This window comes from Sus scrofa, chromosome 11 (assembly GCF_054392235.1).
Source record: "Sus scrofa isolate SSC_HxYL_T2T_F1_AM1 chromosome 11, Sscrofa_HxYL_maternal_Yorkshire_Landrace_v2.0, whole genome shotgun sequence".
Lineage (NCBI taxonomy): Eukaryota > Metazoa > Chordata > Mammalia > Artiodactyla > Suidae > Sus > Sus scrofa.
Genome location: NC_139393.1, coordinates 54,605,087 through 54,627,384, shown reverse-complemented (window position 1 = coordinate 54,627,384; position 22,298 = coordinate 54,605,087). Strand labels below are relative to the sequence as shown.

General features: G+C 41.0%; 1 protein-coding gene across 16 annotated transcripts in view; it reads left to right on the top strand.

The window, feature by feature from the left end:
• Positions 1 to 22,298, top strand: part of TBC1D4 (TBC1 domain family member 4) — a 216,702-nt gene that overhangs the window by 154,775 nt on the left and 39,629 nt on the right. For 9 of the 16 annotated variants that reach the window (XR_014819617.1, XR_014819616.1, XR_014819619.1 and 6 more), the window contains 5 exons: positions 123 to 214; positions 808 to 918; positions 2,040 to 2,159; positions 9,964 to 10,038; positions 11,360 to 11,586. Coding sequence is in view for 9 of the 16 variants with exons in the window: in XM_084981930.1 (XP_084838056.1) it covers positions 123 to 214; positions 808 to 918; positions 2,040 to 2,159; positions 9,964 to 10,038; positions 11,360 to 11,586 (625 nt within the window). In the remaining 7 variants the exon portion in view is untranslated. Of the gene's footprint in view, positions 1 to 122; positions 215 to 807; positions 919 to 2,039; positions 2,160 to 9,963; positions 10,039 to 11,359; positions 11,587 to 13,343; positions 13,509 to 22,298 lie in introns of all 16 variants that reach the window. The other 7 variants (XR_014819614.1, XM_084981929.1, XM_021065670.2 and 4 more) reach the window with 2 other exon arrangements.

Sequence of the window (22,298 nt, the reverse complement as noted above, 5' to 3'; positions counted from 1 at the left end):
TGTAGGCAGGAGTGCATCTCCCAGAGATTTAACCTGCTGGTGAAGGGACAAGCTCCAATGCATTACTTATATACCTGTGGGGCCAGAATCTGTTTACCAACAATCCCCTCCCCTTCTTTTAGGTCTCTACCCACCAAGAGCCAAGCTGGTAATACAGAGGCACCTCTCATCATTGACTGATAATGAGCAAGCTGACATCTTTGAACGAGTCCAGGTAACATTCTTTCTAGGCTTCAGAAACAAGACCTAAGGAATGAGAATTGGGCCCTGTTTTTGTGAGTTCATTTTCTTCCTTTCTCCATCCGAAGTTCAAGCTACGTATCCTATTGTACCATGTGGTAGTTACTAGAATGCCACTGTTGCTTGTGCTTCCAAGAGCAGCTAGACATGAACATTTAGTTTTATGTATGTTCCTCTGTGAGACAGATTCAACTAACCGAGAAAAGGATAAAACAATATTCATCAAAGATATTGGCCTGTAATTTTGGAGGAGGGAGTGGGATGGACTAGGAGTTTGGGGTTAGTAGATGCAAGCTATTACTTTTAGAATGGAGAAGCAGTGAGGTCCTGCTGTATGGTATACTCTCTTGGGATAGAACATGATGGAAAATAATATAAGAAAGGGAATGTGTGTATACACACACACACACACACACACACACATATAGGAATGACTGGGTCACTTTGCTATACAGCAGACATTGGCACAACATTATAAAACAACTATACTTTAATTAAAAAATTCAAAAAAAGAATAAAACAGAAGCCGTATTGCCATAATGTGCTTTTGGTTTGTCTGTTCAACAGAAAATGAAGCCCATCAATGACCAGGAGGAGAATGAACTTGTCATTTTACATCTGAGGCAGCTCTGTGAAGCCAAGCAGAGGACACACATTCACATTGGGGAAGGCCCATCGGTGAGAAGGTTTCGCCTTGACCTATTTTTGCTTTTTTTTTTTTTTCATACACTCCATCAAAGTACCCTTTTCTTCTTGACCAACGAGACCCACCACTCCTGGCTCCATATTTGATACTTAGGTGTGGCTTTGTGTCCTATATTCCCTCCCCAAGCAAAGGAGAAGGCTTCTCTCTCGGAAGTTTCCTGGCACTAAGAACCGGGGAAGGAGTTCCTGTTGTAGCTCAGCAGTTAATGAACCCAACTAGTATTCAGGAAGATGCGGGTTCAATCCCTGGCCTTGATCAGTGGGGTAAGGATCCAGTGTTGCCATGAGTTGTGGTGAAGGTCACATATGTGGCTCAGATCCTTGTTGTTGTGGCTGTAGCATACACTGGCAGCTGCAGCTCAGATTCAACCCCTGGCCTGGGAACTTCCATATGGCACAGGTGTGGCTCTAAAAAGACGGGAAAAAAAAAGAAAGAAAGGAAGGAAGGAAGGAAGAACGAACGAAAGAAAGAAAGAAAGAAAGAACGAACGAACGAACGAACGAACGAACGAACCAGGGAATATACATATGTACATAGTGGCTTCTTATCTCTATATGAAATAAAATGTTTAGAGAACCAAATAGAGTGGATACACTGTAGATTCTCATGCAGTCTAGTACTATTGGTGAATATTTGTTGAAAAGATAAATGACCCACTCACACATGAAAATGGAATTACAACAAAGGCATTAGAAGAATCCGGCTTTACTAGAAGATACTTTGTTCTTTGAAACCTATTTCTTGTTTTTCCTGCTAATTTGGACATACAGGCAACTTGGAAAGGGATGGTTATCGTTGTTAATCAGAATGACAGCCATAAACATTGACATCTCAAGATTAATTTTTGTTAAACACAGGAGGAATGTCTTAGCAGAAAGGTCTTATTTCTGTCTTTTTATTACTTACAATATTAATAATTGAACCCCTTTTCCATATAATTTTTATGTTCACATTGTGAATCCCAACTTCTTACTTCCTAACAGAGCTAGAGAAGAATTCCTGTGCTTTTTAATGACCTATCATAAGCCTGTCTTTAAAGCTTCATTTAACCTTGGGTATTTCCAAACGAAAATTGATGTGTTTCTTTCTCTAGACTATTTCCAGTAGTACAATCCCGGAAAATTCGACGAGCAGTGGAAGGTTCAAACTTGACATCCTGAAAAATAAAGCTAAGAGATCCTTAACTAGCTCCCTGGAAAACATCTTCTCAAGGGTAAGATCAAACTGAGGCTCTTGTCTGTGTTTTCTGACTACTTTGCTTCATTCTCAACTGGCTCACAGCACATTTTCTTAGGAAAAAAACCTTAAGATTAATTTAGTTAGCCCTTATTTAAAATAATCTCTGAAAATTTAGTTTCATTCGCAGCTCTAGCTTTATTTTGGTGCCTCTGATATCTGTCTTTGAGCAGTAGAGATTTAGTAGCAGAGATATATGTATAGAAAAGGAGAAATAGAACATTGATGCCCAGTCCTGAGACCTTTTTATCTTTTGCCACATTTTATTTTGTGTTGTTTCTTTTTCTTTCTTTCTTTCTTTCTTTTTTTTTTTTTTGCTTTTTATGGATGCATGTGTGGCATATGGGAGTTCTCAGGCTAGGGGTCGAATCAGAGCTACAGCTGCTGACCTATGGCACAGCCACAGCAACGCAGGATCCGAGGTGCGTCTGTGACCTACCCCACAACTCATGGCAAGGCCAGATCCCCAACCCACTGAGCAGGCCAGGGATCAAATCCACATCCTCATGGATACTAGTCGGATTCATTTCTGCTGCGCCACAATGGGAACGTCCAGTTTGCCACATTTTGAAGTTATAAAGAAACCCCTCTTTAGCTCATTCTCAGAAAGCTGATAGGGAAGGCTGAAAATAGTGAGTATAAGTTCATAGAAATGTATGTGTTCCATTTAGTGAATTTATATATTCTGTTTAGAAATAAGCCAAGTGATTTCTCTTCCTCTCCTTCCTGAACAGTTCACTCCGAAAGCTATTGGACAAGATGCTGGTGTCTTGACCTTGGGTCTGTGAGGCAGGCAGCCACAGTGGCTCAGTGCAGGAAGACAGAGGCTGTATGGGTGCTGGGGCAGATGGTTCTGTGCAGTGAGTGGAAACCAGAGCTGGTGATAAGGGCATCAGACTGTGGGGGGTGGGGATGCCCCCATGCAGGGTGTCAGAGCCAGGGTGGAGGGGAGAAAGCCTTCAGGGCGCCCAGGACAAGGAATTGCCTATGTTGTCCATGTCTGGGAGACTGTTTCTGTTTTGTAAATGCATTCATTTGTATCCTTTTTTCATATGATACCAGGCATATGGAGAATCTAAAAAAAATGATACAAATGAGCTTAGTTACCTTTCCTCACTCATGGTTTCCCCACCTGTGAAATGGGCGTCCTCCTACCTGTGTCAGTCACATTCTGGTGCAAAGGAGGTGTCAGAATGTTAGGAAAAGAGCCCACCGTAGATATGAAGTGGGACACAGAGCAGTGGGAAGCTCCGAAACCTCTGTCACTTCCAAAATGCCACAAGGGTATTGAGAGCGTTACGCTCTTGATCCCCGCTGAGGACCTTGGCTCGCTGCTCCGTATGTGCGCGGCAGACTTTGAAGTGCCGCTTGCAGAGCCTTGAACGGCTGTCATGACTTTTCAGCAAGGGCACAGCCAGTCTGTTTCGGTCAAGGTGGATACTGTAGCTTTTGTGTCCCAGTGTGCTGCCAACTACCATCAATTATGTGACCTAACAAGGTCTCGCTTACACCATACACCGCAGCATGGACTTGTGGGGAAGGCTGGCACGTACCCATGTTGTATCGAAGGTTATATAGGAAAGAGGTTTTGTGGACTTCTGAAACTTGTCTGTTTATTTATTTTTTTTTCTTTCTGAGTGAGATGGTAGAAAACTGACACTCCAGGCATGGTGTTTGGCTCCCAGTTGCTGCTATTTTTAAATGTCAGCATATTTTATTTAACTAACTATAGTTGTTTATGAAATAGGATATGTTTTTAAGATGCCTTAGCGCTCAGCTCAATAATAATTCAAAAGTGGGTCCAAAGGAAAAGACTCGACACCCACATTACCACGTTATAATAGCTAAAACTGAAACACTGTGTGTTCAGAGGTGCAAAGACAGGCTCTTGTATTGTTTGTCGGTTGCCTCTGCTTAAACTGATGTTTTCCAAAAGAAGACTGTTTACTAGTATATGCATATATTCCTGAAAGAGAAATATTTACTAATAGAAAGTGTGAGTCATTGGAAAACTGTCCTCATTTCATGGTTTCTTCGGAGTGAGAGCCATTGTCCTCACTTGCTGATGAATTAATTGGGGGAGGGTAGAGTATCATTTTCAAGTTCATTTATTTTTCTTTGTGTGTAAGGAAAACTCATGGATAAAACACTTCCTATGGTGAGACTGCTTATGGCACAGAGAGCAGAGAGAGGTCTTGTTGTCTGTGGGCACCTTGGGGACAGAAGGCAGAGATGGATGAGCCATCCTGGGAGCCCGCAAGCAGGGCTGGTGAGGGAGGCGGCTGCAGAGGAGACAAAGAACTGATGGAAGGGGAGAGAGCCGTTGTTTTCATTGTGATTGAATCCGGAGGGAAAGAATGAGATATTTCCTCTTAGCACATCTTTCTGTTGGCTCCCTTCCCGTCTCCTTCTCTTTTGCCCAAGCAGACTCTGGGCACAGATGACCTCCCCATCTGTCTGAATCTGGGAATCAGTGGGCAGTCTGGGAAGCCCAAGGAGAAACCCTCGGGAACTCCTGTTCCCCCAGCTGCCCCTGGATGGGATTCCATCCAGCCCTAGGATGGATCAGATCAGAACATAGGGCAAGGCTGCCATGTGGCCTGGGCAGCATCCAGGGCTAGAACTTGTCCTTGCTTTCCTGCTTGCAAATTACAAAATAATAATAACTGGAGTTCCCCGATGGCTTAGCAGCTGAGGATCTGGCATTATTACTGCTGTGGCTCTGGTCACTGCTTTGGTGTGGGTTCTTTCCCTGGCCTGGGAACTTCCTCATGCTGCAGTCAGAGCCAATAATAATAATAATGATAACAACTAAGAAGTAGGAAAGAGTGAGAATGACTACTCAACATTCCCCATAACCCCTGGGGTAATTCATTTTTGCTGGGTGTTTTGTTGTCGTCAGTGTAAATATATTCTGGATATATGTTATATATGTATCTTTTGGGTTTGTTGAACATATGCATTCTCAGAAATGAAAAAAAAAAAACACTCCTATGAGTAAAATGTGTGATTTATGTTGTTTTTCTTTTTCTTTCTTTCTTTTTTTTTTTAGGGCTGCACCTGTGGCATGTGAAAATTCCCAGGCTAGGGGTTGAAACAGAGCTACAGCCTCCAGCCTATACCACAGCCACAGCAGTGCGGGATCCGAGCTGCATCTGTGACCTACACCACAGCTCATGGCAATGCTGGATCCCCAACCCACTGAGCGAGGCCAGGGATTGAACCTGCATCCTCACGGATACTAGTCGGATTCGTTTCCGCTGCACCAGTACAGGACTCCCTTGTTTTTCAAATAATGGAAATGATTTGATACCCACCTGACTGCATTCTCTATGAATAACCTATTTGAGATAACCAGGCAGGTTGGTTGTTCAGTAGCAGCAAAAAAAGTAGAAAGCAACATGGCCTGTTTTTCTTGACCACACATATGAACCCAGTAATTTATCAGCCACATGAATAGTTTATTTTTGGAAGTATTTCATGTCACTGAATAGAACTAACGAACTGATAGAACCTACATCAAGTTCTAGGACATTTGCAAAATAACTCTTAACCAATGTAGGCTAATTGTTGTTTTTGTAATGGTATTTTCACAAAGCTCTGTGTCTTCAGGAAGTAGTATTGAGTAATAGTTCAAGAGGTTCATTTTAAAGTTGTGCTCCCTGAATTCAAATTGCTGTTCTGCCCTTTAACTGTGTAAACATTGGCAACCTACTTCTCTGTACAGGCACACTGAATAAATATGCTTACTTCATTAGAATTGTTGTGGAGATTAAATTAGGTAATACATGGTAAAATACTTAACATAGTACATGGCATATGCTAAGTATTCAGTAATGTTAGAAGCAGCTCTCTTTTATAATTGATGTAGTTATTTAGGGAGCCACCAGGGATAGAAAACTATAATTAATATACACATATTAGAATAAATATTGTTTCTATGAAACAAGATAGGATATCATAAATATAAAAGAGTCAATTGAGGAGTTCCCTCTGGCTCAGCGGAAATGAATCCGACTAGGAACCATGAGGTTGCAGGTCCGATCCCCGACCTCTCTCAGTGTGTTAAGGATCTGGTGTTGCCATGGGCTGTGGTGTAGATTGCAGGCACGGCTCGGATCCAGCGTTGCTGTGGCTGTGGCCTAGGCCGGTAGCTGCAGCTCCAATTCGACCCCTGGCCTGGCAACCTCCATATGCCACAGGTGCGGCCCTAAAAAGACAAAAAAACAAAAATAAAAAACAAATGAAAGAAATAGGTGTGAAATGTTACTATTTGACAAAGTAGTACAAGTTTTAAGATTAAACATATTTCTTAAAAAAAAAAAAGTCAATTGCAAATGGGAAAGAACTCTTAAAATTTTCTGATTGTGGACCTCAAATGAAAAATTCAGTAGAAGGCTAGGAAAGCAAGAGTTTGAAAAAAATTGTCCAGAAAGTAAAGCAAAATAAAGTCATGGGAAATTGGAGAATTAGGTAAAAAGCTAAAGGATCAGTCTGGAGATCCAAAAGCCAGGTGGTAAGAGTTCTAGAAAGAAGATGCAGGCAGAAATTTTCAAAGAAATCATTTAAGAAATTTTTCAGAGCTAAAGGATATGTTTCAAGATTCAATGGACTCAGAAAATGCACACTAGAAGGACTGAATAAAGCAATGCAAAGGCATTTGGTTGTGAAATTTCAGAACGCCCAAAGGTCAGCTCAGATTCTGCTCCAGAGAGAAATAGCAGGTGACACATACAGCTCAAGAATCCTAGTGAAACTAGACTTCTGTACCAAGACACTTGAGCAATGCTAACATATTCTGAAGGGACATTTCCAAGCAGAACGGTATATTCAGCCCAACCATTATTAAAACACAAACATAGGACAGTGACATTTATAGACATGTAAATTAAAAAAAATTTACTTCCCAGTTTCCCTTTCTCGGAAAGCACCTGGAGTATACATTCCATCAAAATGAGGAAGTAAACTAAAAAAAGAGGAAGACAATGAGCTCAAGGAAACAGAAATTCCAACCTAGAATAGCATTGAAGGGGACTTCCTGTTGTGGCTCAGTGGTAATGAACGCCGACCAAGATCCATGAGGATGTGGGTTCGATCCCTGGCCTCAATCAGTGGGTTAGGGATCCGGTATTACCAAGAGCTGTGGTGTAGGTTGCAGACGTGGCTCAGATCTGGCGTTGCTGTGGCTGTGGTGTAGGCCAGCAGCAACCGTTCCGATTCATCCCATAGCCTGGGAACCTCCATATGCCATGAGTGTGGCCCTAAAAAGAAAAAAAAAATTATAGCATTGAAGGAAAATACTGGAAACATCTATTCCGGAAGCCTAAATTACCACCAGAACAGATTGGGACAGGAAGACAGAGGTCTCCAAAATGTAGCCCGAAGAAAAAGAAAAAAATGTAATTAATGGATTAGGGGATGTTTGACCATATAGAAATCTGCTGGCAATAAATGAATAATAAATAAATTATTGGTAATAAATTAGTTATTACTGAGGCAATTGTTAACTCTGGGGAAAACAAACTCTGTAAGGTATGAGTTATATTAATAGCAAAATGTATAACTCAGATGTAAATGGTATTTATTTATGTATATATTTATTTATTTTGCTTTTTAGGGCCACACCTACAGCATATGGAAGTTCCCAGGATCGGGGTCAGATTGGCGCTACAGCTGCTGGTCTGTGACCTACACCACTGCTCACGGCAATGCCAGATCCTTAACCCACTGAGTGAGGCCAGGGATTGAACCCTGATCCTCATGGATACTAGTTGGATTCATTACCACTGAGCCACAATGGAAACTCCGTAAACAGTATTTATAAGGTCATAAAAATCTAAGCATAAAGTATTGGTTTAGCTGAAACTTGTGATAGAATTCTCCTGAGAGAAGAGGGGAAGAGAGAAGTGTGTAGAGGGATGGGTGATGAAGTGAGAATCATAAAGTCTCTTCTTCCAGAGTAGAAGGTGAATAGATAGTGCCTAAAATGGAAAGATTAATGGTAATGTAAAAAGAGTAACAAAAGCATTAAAGAAAAAAAAATTTTATTTTTGGCTACACCCATGGCATCTCACCTTTGAGGCCAAGGATCCAACCCTCGAGGCAGTTGTGACTTGCGCTGCAGCTGCAGCAACACTGGATCCTTAACCCACTGGGCCACAGGGAGCGTCCAACAAAAGTACTGAGAGAAATAATTTCAAGTGTTTGCTTTTGGGGAATGTGATGTGTGAGAGAGGCGGCCGGTGATGGCCACCTATCGTTATAAGCTTGGTAGCGCCATATGACTTTGGAAACTTTGTGTCGGCATTACTTTGATTAAAAATTAAACACTTAAACCCCTTCCAAATTAAACCCAAGAATGTTTGGAGACACACTTGAAAACTGTGAAATGCTGTAAAAATATTTTGCATTTTTTTCCTTGTGTAGAGTCGCTGTCACACTGACTTGATGTATGTCTACTTCTTCTCTTTACAACTTGCCCATGTGTTTTAGAATTATGTGGAACTTCTCAGTTGGTATTTTGTCTCGTAAGATCCTCTCCGTCTTCTTTCCTTCAATACTTGGCTTCAGTTTCTTCATGTATGAAGTGAGGGGTAGAGATGAGATGGTCTCTTTGGTTCCTTTTTTGATCATCTACCAAATCCATATCAAAGGACTGTGTGAACCGAAAAACAAGAACCAACTCACCATTATTGAAGCTGACTTTTATCTAGTCTTCTGGGAGAAAGGCTTTATTGGACTCATTTTGCATTATGGAATAATGAATGAAGCTAAATCTGTACATTTTTGGTTGCGGTTTTTTTTTTTTTTTTTTGTCTTTTTGCCATTTTCTTGGGCCGCTCTCGCGGCATATGGAGGTTCCCAGGCTAGGGGTCGAATCGGAGCTGTAGCCACCAGCCTATGCCAGAGCCACAGCAACGCGGGATCCGAGCCGCGTCTGCAACCTACACCACAGCTCACGGCAACGCCGGATCGTTAACCCACTGAGCAAGGGCAGGGACTGAACCCGCAACCTCATGGTTCCTAGTCGGATTCGTTAACCACTGCGCCACGACGGGAACTCCGGTTTTCTTTTTTTAACCTGTGTTTATTGTAATCCTGTAATATAAACTGTGACCTAGGTTGTAGGGAAATTGTGGGTATTAAGCCATTTTCTTTAGAACTGTTAAGATTTGTTGTGCTGTACCTTCCATGTTGGTGTTTGTCTGCAACACCAAGTTCATGGGTTGGGTCTTATGGGTGAATAATGTTTAACCTTGTGACCAAAGTCACTTCAATAAGTGTGGTCTGAATATCTGGTTATCTAATGGCTGATTTAGAAATAATGGAAATAGAGTGTGAATTGTTCTCTTTGCCATGCTGGGGATGGCTGTTAATACTGCCAACAAATTTGAATGAACCCCAGAAGTTCCCGTGTAATGCCGACATAAAGGGGCAGCTGCCTTTAATATTTAAAGTAAAAATGCAGGAGTTCCCATTGTGGCTCAGAGGTAACAAACCCAACTAGTATCCATAGGGACTTGGGTTCGATCCCTGGCTCTGCTCAGTGAGTTAAAGGATCTGGCATTGCCATGAGCTGTGGTGTAGGTTGCCGACATGGCTCAGATCCAGCGTTACCGGGCCTGTGGTGTAGGCCAGCAGCTGCAGCTCCGATTCAACCCCTTCTCTGGGAACTTCCATATGCCTTTGGTGCAGCCCTAAAAAGACCAACCAACCAAGCAACAAATAAAAAGTAAAAATGCAGACTGTATGAATGCTTTAATTTTTTTGTCTTCACTCAGGGAGCTAACAGAATGAGAGGCCGGCTTGGAAGTATGGACAGCTTTGAACGGTCCAACAGTCTTGCTTCAGAGAAGGTATCTAAGCGGAGCTCCCTTTTTCACTACCATTGCAACTGGGCAAAACCCAACACTAACATGATAATATGCATGCCTAGTAATTTTTGTTATGAGCCCTTATGACTAAAAAAATAAATATTTGAGCCTTTATTATTTGAAAGAAGATTCTGGATAGTAGCATGTTGCTCTTGACCCAACTGAAGCTTTCTCTTGGTGGGACGGAAAACATCCCTGGCTGGCTAGCTGCACTATGGGGCTTTTTTCTCTTTGGAGATAACAGGGGTTTAGGGGACTGTCTGTGAGCAACTGTTGATCCAAAGCCATAGAAAAAGGAGCCATATGATGACTGCACTTGCACGGTGATCTTTTCATCTTTTGTTCTGTTTTCATGTTGCTCTCCACCCCCCATGTTTAACCCTTTTAACTGCAATATTCAGCTCTTCTTCATTTCACAGATGATTCTCAGTTGGTTTGGTTTCCTGTTTCCTGTAACATGTCACCTAAGGCAAAGGCAACCTATTTTTTTTTTTTCAAATGGAAAAAATATTAAAATATTTTTACTATAGTTTCTTTTGGTAGAATGGAGGACTTAAGTCCAGTTATGAGTCCATTAGCCCCAATCCATTGTTCATCAGACTACACATTTATGTGGCGGAGACTGTTCTGGAAAGTATAAACAGCATTCTTGTCTAAATTGAAAGATTTATGATGTCTCCCCCTGCAATATGAGAGGCATTCCGGCATAGCTCCCTTTTCATTCATTTCCTGTTTTTCATGTCTTTTTAAGATTTTCTTACCTCAGGGAACCCGTAGTTGGATAGAAACATCCCCAGTGAGGGGAGATACTTAACAGGCTTTATTTTATTTTCCTGAAGTCTTTTGCCACGAGCCTGGGACACTTAAGCAGTGTGATATTGTTTTGACAGTACAGGAAACATGCCACTGATAAGTCATGGAAAGCAGTCGGTAGGTAAATACAGACTCCACCCTCTTTTGGTCAGGATCTCTTTTCATCTTTTTTGGCAACGGAGAGAAAAGTACAGTAGCTGTATAGCATTGCACCGCAAAGGGGTTGGGGGAAAGGATACCTTTTCTTATCAAGCCTTTCACTTTCGGGCCTGTCTTCACGGATGCGGTCTTACAGCTGCTTATCGGCAGAAGTGGGTGGTGGTGATACTGATTAGCCCTCAGCATGGATTGAGTAAAACTAAACAAAACAACAGTTTGTCGTGACTCAGGAGGAGGAAGAAGAGGCCCCCTGTCACTTCGGAGCTCCGTGTTGGAGCGGGTCTGCCATGCTCCATGTAGGGAGGCAGACGCCTGGCTTCTTGCGTTGCAGGACTACTCGCCCGGAGACTCTCCGCCGGGGACCCCGCCGGCTTCCCCACTGTCCGCCGCTTGGCAGACGTTCCCTGAAGAGGATTCCGACTCCCCGCAGTTTCGAAGACGGGCCCACACGTTCAGCCACCCACCTTCCAGCACGAAGAGAAAGCTGAATTTCCAGGATGGGAAGGCTCATGGGGTCCGCTCCCCTCTGCTGAGGCAGGGCTCCAGCGAACATTGCAGGTGAGTCCAAACCGCTCTCCGCAAGCGGGAGCCCCGGCCACCTGGCCCTGGGCGCTGACCCCTGGGGAGTCGAGAGGGGTGGTGACCTCGTGCTGCAGCCAGCGCTCAGGGGTTCAGAAAAGGCCATAAAAATAAATTGAATTCTAAAATCCTTCGTTACTAAGGGCAACAGGCCAGCTTTAAGACACAGCCCAAGAGAAGAGAGAGAAGGTTTAGGTCGGGAATATGTTGATTTCCCAGGAAAACGGAGGCCGCAAGGTATCAGGCGGTGGTTTGGTCTGAACGAAACTGCTGACGACACGTGTTCCTTAGTGTCTCCTTGATGATGACTTCCGTGAAACGGTCAGCAAATTCGAAAATAACATCCTGTTGCCTACCATGAGACTCGAAGGTTAAAAAAAAAATCACCTACTTTACCTTTACACATGGAATAAAATTTGGCTGTATTTTATTTCATAGCAAATTAAAGCCAAGTACAAAAAGTGTTAAGCATTTTACCTAGAATAAAGTGATAATCTATACAAAAGGGTGCATATACCATAATTGATGGGACGTGTCCATTAGAAATTGTATGGTGTTTAAAAAATGATTTAACAAAATCATTTGGCATTTGGTAAGATATAATAAAGGGAGTAAAATGGGAATCGTAGAATGATTATACATCTCACTGAGTAGCACAAATCAGAATTTATATTCTAGAACTAATTTTGTTTCTCCTCTACCTATGAGTTTGGTGTAGGAAACAGTCTGATAGGGATCCCAGTCAGAGGAAAACAACCCCCACAACTTTAAGTACAAAGAAGATTAATTTTTATATTAGTTGTTATCAAGTTTACCAGCATTTCTTTTAAGGATACAATGGAACTGCTGTTTTTTTGAATGATTCTATATTTAAAAATAAGATATTTATGATACATGAAAATAAGGTAAATTAATAGAATTATCCTCAGATTTTTTAAATGAAAATGTATTACTCATGTGCATATCAAAAATTTTTTATGATCATTTATATTTACCCAAGGCATTAAGTCTTTTTTTTCCAATGAAAGTCATTTTTAAGAACTTGACATTAATTATTTTAAACTATAAATGATGTCTCTATTTTTCCTTATGTTTTCTGCATTTTGTAATGTATATGCTCAAAGGATTTCTGTCAAGATAAAAAGGTACTATTTATATCATGGTTAAATCTTTCTATGAGAAGTCTCTTCTCGAAAAAAAAATGTCTGTAGGATGTTTAGAGATTCCAATAAACCCATGGCTGCATAATTCCATAGGCTGCAGGAAAGAACTTGGGACCTTAATGTTTGTTAAGTTAAAGGTATTATGATGAATTCCAGCAATCAAACATGTTCTTAAATTTTTGGAAGGGTTTATATCTTAAAAATAATCAGATCCTTGAACTACTACGAATCATCAGTGTTTCCTTCCGGAAGTTGTTTCCTGTAATTATTTGTGCTTTCCTACTTTTTCCCCTTGAAGTATCTTTTGCATGTCAAGACAGACACCTTCTGTCCTCAAATTGTTAAAAGTTTTTTTTAGAGACAAACGCTGTGTAGACAAGGAATTCCGTTTGTGAGACAAGGAACTGGGTCATAGTCATCTAATAGAGAACTGCATGCATATAAATTTTTTCCCGTATAAACGGAGCCCTGGTTACATCAATGGCAAGAACCTGTGTCTATGCTATTTCACAGTGAATGAAGATTGTGCCAAAATATAAATTAAGATGCATTTGCTGTATTTTCTGTACTCAGCAGCCTTCCGTCAGTTCGGCGCATGCACAAGGAGAATAATTCTTCCACCAGTCTTCCAAGTCTTCATACTTCCTCCTCTGCCCCTTCCTTCACTGCCCCCTCTTTCCTGAAAAGCTTTTACCAGAATTCAGGTAGACTGTCCCCACAGTATGAAAATGAAATCAGGTGAGATCAGTGTCCTCTGTTTGCAAAGCAACATTTTCTGCAGTGATATACTGATATGTTACTAAGAAGTGGCTGATTAATTTTAGAGTGACATGAATGCATCCGTTTGTGCTTGTTCTAACCTGTTTCTAATATATTGGTTTCAATTCAAATTAATATGAAGAAAACTTTTAAAACCAATGTTTCAAAGCTTTTAGGTGACATGATAATCTTACTTTTTGGATTATGTTTTTTTGTACAGTTTTGTGTGTTTCTTTGCCTTGCGCCCCAGAGTCTAAGCTTTGCTTTGTTTGGAACCAGACCCAGTGCTAACGTATACTAAGAAATCCTCCCCTGATCATGCCTTTTTAATCTTACCTTCTCTGGACATATCTTAGGGAGCCCAAAAGCCACTGATTTAAACAACTGTACCTCAGTGATGAAGATGACATATCTATAATTTTAAGTATATGGAATATCTCCTAGGCATTTCTCTGATTTTTCAATGACATAGATGTTTCTGAATTAAGTCACATAATGGGTACCAGGATCATGTGGTCAGCAACTCTTTCAGACAGCATGAGGGAGATCTTGAATCTTGTAGACATTCAATTTTGTTTTGTTTTTGTCCCCAGTATTGAAAATGTGTAGCATATATTAAACCTTGTTCTTTGCTCTTAGAGCTACACAAAATCAAATGTGATTTTTTTTGATGATTGATTTTACATTTTTTTGAAATTGTGAAATCTCACTGATCTTGCACATTCTCAGTGGGATAGTCTAGTATTTGGAAAGTGCTAGAATAAGTTGGAAGTTCTTTTAAAGGGGTTGTTGTTGCCTTAGACGTTTCTGAGAGTCATTGCTATTTTTATGTGTAGCTTGAGCCATTCATTTTTATTGCTGTATAGTATTCCATTTAATAGACCAGAGTTTACCCACTCTCTTGCTGATGAGTATTGATTGATAATTGGCAATTCTCGCAATCAGGGAGAGGAATACATGCTAAAAATGAGCCTGTGTGCCACTCAGACCTTCCTAGGTATTCTTTCCACTTCCTTTCTTTTAGACTTAGGAAATCCAAAAATTAGCGTGTAGTTAGGTAACCCACGATAACTAGTTAAATTAGAATAACCCTTGAGTTATCTGTGAATATCTCTTATCTATGTGTGTCAATTTTTTGGTACCCCAAGAACAGTAATTAATGTTGGATTAATAAAATTTTGAATCTGAACTTTCTTCTGAATTAGTACAAAGTTATGTTCAAACAGTGAATTTCTAGTGAAGGTAGTTGGTGCAGAATTGATTTTAAAGGGTTTTTCAGGGACAACCTTATGGCAGAAGATTTACAAGAAGTTAGCCATAAAATTAGCATAATGTATATTGAAGAAGCAATGAATTTGGAGAACTGAGAATGTATACCTATCAAAATGTCAGTTTGTCTTATTATCTCTGTAGTAGTACCTATTAATAAGAATACAATGCTTCCCGTGACACCCATTTGCAATTTCCCCTTGTTTTGTTCAAATGAGCAGCAGGAGAATCTTTGTTTCCTTCCAGAAGCAGAACAGTGCCTGAAGGTGACAATTAGGGAAAGCCACCAAGAAGGTTGAAGATGAGCTATGAATTGGTTATAGAGTATAAAAGCAGTGACTTTTAAAAAAGATTAGAGGTTTTTTTGTTTGTTTTTGTCTTCTGTCTTTTTTAGGGCCACACCTGCAGCATATGAAGATTCCCAGGTTAGAGGTCTAATTGGAGCTGTTGCCTGCCTACGCCACAACCACAGCAACGTGGGATCCGAGCCGTGTCTGCGACCTACACCACAGCTCACGGCAACACCGGATCCCCAACCCACTGAGCAAGGCCAGGGATCCAACCCTCAACTTTATGGTTCCTAGTCGGATTTGTTTCTGCTGCGCCACGATGGGAACTCCAAGATTAGAGTTTTTAATGTAAAGTTATATATATATCTTCAGTAGTTTCTGCTTAGGTGTGGGTATCATTCTTGTGTACCTCACTCTAACAGGAGGATATTGAAGTCAGAGGGCAAGTAGTTTTGCACTGACATTATCTCATTTGAAATGACATATTTAAACATGCAGAGGGCTTTTAAATCAGAAGCATTATTAAAATCATCCTGTTTTTGGCGCTTTGTAATGTTTTCTTGGCTCTGAGAAGTTTTAAAAATCAGAGAGCATTGGAGTTCCCGTCATGGCTCAGTGGTTAACGAATCTGACTAGGAACCATGAGGTTGTGGGTTCGATCCCTGTTCTTGCTCAGTGGGTTAAGGATCTGACATTGCCGTGAGCTGTGGTGTAGGTTGCAGACGCGGCTTGGATCCTTTGTTGCTGTGGCTCTGGTGTAGGCCGGAGGACTATAGCTCCGATTCGACTCCTAGCCTGGGAACCTCCATATGCCACGGGAGCAGCCCTAGAAAAGGCAAAAAGACCAAAAAAAAAAAAAAAAAAAAAAATCAGAGAGCGCTTTTTTTTTTTTTTTTGTATTTTTGTTTACTTTTTGTACAATGTTTTGTAATTTGACAGTATAGGATCAAAAGGCCAAAAAGACACTTTAACATTTTCATTAAAAAGTACACCGATCCTAAGCAGACAGCATCGTGTCTTATCACAGAGTGAGCACCCGCCCCTGTCACCCCCACCCAGTCACTAAATGGAGTGCTACCAGCACCCCTCCAGCTCCTCCCATTTCCCCACCCAGTCTTGACCCCTCATCCTGACCTCGAATACCATAGTTTAGTTTTGCCTGGTTTTAAACTTTCTATAAATGGAATGATACAGCATAAATTCTGTTTCATCTCACTTCTTTCACCGAATATTACTTTATGAGATTCATGCCTATTTTTATATGCACTTCAGTTCATTCACTTTTATTGCTGAATAGTATTTTATTTACTGTATCACAGTCAATCCATTCATTTGCCCACGGGCATATGGGTTATTTCTAGTATTTTGGCTTTTAAAGCATATTCTCCTGGGGTATTGTTGTACGTATCTTTAGAGGTATACACCTGTGTGCTTTTTCTTTGGCTGCCCACACAGTCATGCAGAAATTCCTGGGCCAGGGATTGAACCCCCGCCACAGCAGCAGCCAGAGCCACAGCAAATGACAGAGCTGGGTCTTTAACCCACTGAGCCACCGAGAAACTACCCTGTGCATTATTGATTTTTTATACAGTAGTAAAACTGTTGAACAAAATTCTTAATAATTTCAGTTAGTAAGTTACTTAGACACACATTTACTAGTTATAATCTTGGAGAGATTTTTTTAAATGATATCATGGGAGTTCCATTGTGTCTCAGTGGTTAACGAATCTGACTAGAAACTATGAGGTTGTGGGTTTGATCCCTGGCCTCGCTCAGTGAGTTAAGGATCCGGCATTGCTGTGACCTGTGCTGTGGGTTGCAGATGCAGCTTGGATCCTGAGTTGCTGTGGCTCTGGCGTAGGCTGGCAGCTACAGCTCCGATTAGACCCCTAGCCTGGGAACCTCCATATGCCGTGGGAGCGGCCCTAGAAAAGAAAAAAAAAAAAAGGATATTGTGAAATAATTTCAAATTTACAGGAAGGTTGCACAAATATTGTGGAGAACTGCTAACCATTTATCCAAGATCATCAATTTTTTTACATTTACCACATTTGCTTTATCATTCTGTCTGATTGCATACATATATATGCATACATATATGCATATATTTTTCTTTATTCTAAGCCATTTATGAGTAGATTGCCCACATCAAGTCCCTTTACTCTGAACACTTTAGTGTGTATTTATTTCCTAAGATATTCATGCGTGTGGTTTTAAGCCAGTAATTTCTGAACTCTCTTTTTCTTGTTATCACTGGTATTAGAGAAAACATCTTATGCACACAATTACCATGATATTTGGAACAGTTCAGAATAATGAGAGGGAGAGGTCCAGAATACTGTGAAATGTAATTTTCACTTGGGTACCTCATATCTTATTAGATGCATGGAGTGAATCTCTAAATATTCACAGGCAAGTAAGGCAGAGGGTGGGTTGGCACATAGGCTAACGTATTATTATTATTATTTTTGTCTTTTTAGGGCTGCACCTGAGGCACATGGAGGTTTCCAGGCTAGGGGTCTAATCGGAGCTGTAGCTGCCGGCCTATGCTACAGCCACAGCAACACCAGATCTGAGCTGTGTCTATGACCTACACCACAGCTCACGGCAACACCAGATCCCCAACCCACTGAGCAAGGCAGGGATCGAAACTGCATCCTTGTGGATCCTAGTCGGGTTCGTTAACCACTGAGCCACGTAGGGAACTCCTAAGGTACTATTTAAAGCTCAGGTTAATTTGAAATTTGAAATTCAGATTAAGCATCCTTCTCCAGGACCACTATTCTGAATTATTAAAAACATGTAGTTTATTGTTTTTAAGCAGGCTGAGAAAAAGAAGGCAAGATAGTTTTAATATCACAGTTATTGAGTGGTAGGTTCATTTGCACAACGTTGAAATGCTAAAGGAAAGCAAGTATGCAAATGTTTTGTTTCACCTTACCAGGACTTGATTCTTAAAAGCTTGATTTTACTTAATTGTTTAGTAGCTAAAATATAATTGTGTGTGATATATCAAATATATAAATATCAAATATATTACCTCCTTTTATAGACAAGCATCTTTGTTCCTCCTTATTATTGCTTCTCAGCTTTTAAGCTTTTATTTAAAAAATAATTTATGTGGAAATTCACTGGCCAGAAGTCAATGACAGTCATTACTTCCCTTATAAAACTTTTAAAATGAGAAAATAAGATTTTTGCTGATTAAGTACTTTGTGGTACAGTTTTGGTTCTTTAGTTCTCTCATATGCACTGATCAAAATAGTGTAATCACTCATTATGGTCTATTATTGAGCTTAGCCGTGTTCTTTGGTGTCTTATTGGGGATATCTTTTTATTCTAAACTCTGGTTTGGGACATCTCTCTTCTCTGTGCTAATGCCCTTCCTTGTTTCCCTGTTTACTAGACAGGACACTGCTTCAGAATCAAGGTGATTAGAGGTCTAAATATTTTCATTTAAAAAATGTATTCATTCTTCCACCTGATGGTCACCATTAATTTAAGCATCAACTTTGGGAAGTTCCCTCGTGGTGCAGTGGGTTAAGGATCCAGCGTTGCCACGGCTGTGGTGCAAACCACAATTGCGTCGCAGGTTTGATTCTTGGCCCGGGAACTTCCACATTACACGGGTGCGGTCAAAAAAAAAAAAAAAATCAGTTTTGTCTGTCTCCTGAATGCATGCCATCCTTCCCGGGCTGTGAAGAAATGTGATGCCTGGTGTAATCAAAGATCATGAATGATCGTATGAAAGGCTGATTGCAAACAAAAATCTGTTTCTACTCTGTTCCACATTGACATTTCCATAGGCTTCGATCGAAGCCCACAGTTCATTTAAATTTTGAACTAATAGAAATGAATGTGCTAATTTGGAGGTGCATATGTACATTGAAGGAGTTTATTTCCAGTCCCAAGAAGATGCAGAAATGAGAATCCTAAAAGAAACAGACTCAGAAAATGGAATCTGGTCTGGAGTTCCTGTCGTGGCTCAGTGGTAATGAGCCCGACTCGTATCCACGAGGATGCGGGCTTGATGATCCCAGGCCTTGCTCAGTGGGCTAAGGATCCTGTGTTGCCATGAGCTATGGTGTAGGCTGCAGATGTGGCTTAGATCCTGAGTTGCTGTCACTGGCTTAGGCCTACAGGTATAGCCCCAATTTGACCCCTAGCCTGGGAGCTTCCATATGCTGAGGGTGCAGCCCTAAAAAGACCAAAAACACAAACAAACAAAAAAAACACACACAAAAAAGTCCAATCTGGCTTTCACTGAAGACATTTATTAGTATCTTTCTGTTCTTCATAATTCCTGACACATTGGTTCCTTGGAGATACTGCTGAGGCCTTCCAGACCTCCCACGGGGCTGGGTATAGGAAAATACCGACTTCCTTATTATGGAAGTCTGACCCCATCTGTGATGACATTTTCTCCCCTTGACCCACAAGCTTTTTGTGGTGAATGTCCAGAATCACGGCTGAACAACTTAACTTAAAAAGATTATTCTTTGCTGGAGTAGCCGTCGTGACTCAGCGGTTAACGAATCCAACTAGGAATCATGAGGTTGTGGGTTTGGTCCCTGGCCTTGCTCATTGGGTTAAGGATCTGGTGTTGCCTTGAGCTGTGGTATAGGTTGCAGATGCAGCTTGGATCCCACATTGCTGTGGCTGTGGTGTAGGCTAGCAGCTGTAGCTCCAATTAGACCCCTAGCCTGGGAACCTCCATACGCCGTGGATGTGGGCCTAGAAGAAAAAAAAAAAAAAGATTATTCTTTGCTTTATTGTAGTTTCTCTGCTTTGCTCCTATCACAAGCCCACTGGAAAACACACATCCCACCTTCCTGTTTGAGGCCATTGACATTTAGATTTCTTTCTGGTGGGAGTATAATCCAGGAATAAAGATTGGACTAGCAGGAGAGGTTCAAGGAGAAAAAAATGATTTTGGCCACACTAAGATAAAAAGTGACTTTTTGGAGACTTGTAGCTGACCTACATTTTTTAATGGTTGGGTATAAGACCACTTCAGTAATATTTTTTTATCTACTTTTAAAAGCCCAACAGAAATGTTAGGCTTTCCTGTGTATCCTTTTAGGACCTACATTTTTTTAATAGTTGGGTGTAAGACCACTTCTGTGTATTATTACCTTAGGGATCATCTGGCCTAGAATTTCTTTATTTTCCGTATGGTTAGATTGAGCCCCACAGCAGTTTCATTTCTTGCTTGATATCATTTTCATAATCTTACATTATGAAGAGGTGAGTAAGCAAACGGGATACTCAGAGATATTTTAAATTCCAAAGCAGAGAACTTAATTTTTTTATTCAGTCAGTGTATGGTTTAGGAAAGAAAATTCTTGTGTGTGTGTGTGTGTGTGTGTGTGTGTGTGTGTGCTTTTTAGGGCTGCACTTGCAGTATATGGAGGTTCCCAGGCTAGGGGTCCAATGGGAGCTGTAGCTGCCAGCCACAGCCACAGCCACAGCCACAGCCATACAGGATCCAAGGTGCATCTGCAACCTACACCACAGCTCACGGCAACACTGGATCCTTAACCCACGGAGCAAGGTCAGGGATTAAACCCGCATCCTCATGGTTACTAGTCAGATTCATTTTTGCTGTGCCACAACGGGAACTCCTAGGAAAGAGAATTCTTTTTCTTCTTTTTTGTTTATTTTTGATTTACACATGGTTCCACTGATCAGTTTATCTCTGATTCAGCTCAAATGCCATCTATTGATTTCCACTAGAATAGCTCACTCTTAATTTTATATAATTAGTAAAGATTTTCTATAGGATGATAGATGCATACCCACTTAAAGCCCGGACTTAGATAAGCTATTTGTGCCCCAGAAGCAATTATGAGTTAAATTGTACTGTGGGTCCTATGGGGAAAAACCTCAAGTTTAACCACGGTGCTGTTCTATGCAGCCTTTCTTGAGGCATTTACAAAGAGGAAGCCTTTTCAGTTTCTGTTGAATGATGCTGTGACATTAATCAAGTTTTGTTTCTATCTTGAGTTATAATATATTGTGACTTAGACATAGATTTAATCAGTGTGCAGCCTTTTATTTGGGCTTTATGATGCTGGTAGTTTTAGATGGGTGCTAGGGGGTTAGAGGATGGGCTGTCATTTGCTACCCAGCAGAGCACCACCTTGTGAGACTGGTCCAGGCCTAAGAGTTCACCTGTGTGAAAAGTGTATCCGCGTGTTAGTCCTGGTAGGAAATAAAACTTAACTGCGTCTTTCTTGACGTTGAGTCCCTGTGAGTGGTCACTAAAACACCTTCATTCTGTGTCATATCCAGTGTTATTGTTACCGGAATCCTTTTTTTTTTTTTTTTTTTTGGCTTTTTTTAGGGCCATATCTGGAGCATATGAAAGTTCCCAGGCTAGGTGTTAAATTGGAGATGCACCTGCCAGCCTACACCACTACACCACAGCCACAGCAACGTGGGATCCTAGCCTCGTCTTCGTCCTACACCACAGCTCACGGCAACACAGGATCCTTAACCCACTGAGTGAGGCCAGGGATTGAACCCGTGTCCTCATGGATGTTAGTCAGGTTCCTTACTGCTGAGCCATGATGGGAACTCCCTGGAATTAATTTGTATTAAAGCAGGCAAGTATACATTAAAATTCCATTTGTGTAAGAAATAAATAAAATAATATCAATTTTATAGTTGATATGTTGAAGGCTATAACTGCTTGGTCAAGGATAAATTAAAAAGTTGTCTTGAAGCTCTGTGGGAGGTTCATTTTATATCCATATTTTGATTGATGCTGTGTCCAGAAGGACTTGGAAATGCCTCCCAGCTCACACCATGACACACATAGTACAGGATTTTTTCTCTGCTTGCAAAGCTCTCATGTGTGTTCATAGATTGTGGTTCTTGATTAATTGATGACTGGTAATAGAAAGTATATGTAGACGGAGTTCCCGTCATGGCTCAGTGATAATGAACCCTATGAGTGTCCACAAGGACATGGGTTTGATCCCTGGCTTCACTCAGTGGGTTAAGGATCTGGCATTACCATGAGCTGTGGTGAAGGTCACAGATGTGGCTCGCATCCCACGTGGCTGTGGCTGTGGCCTAGGCTGGCAGGTACAGCTCTAATTCTACCGCTAGCCTCAGAACGTCCATATGCTGCAGGTGCAGCCCTAAAAAGACCAAAAAAAAAAAAAAAAAAAAGAAAAGAAAGAAAAAAGGAAAGAAAATGTAG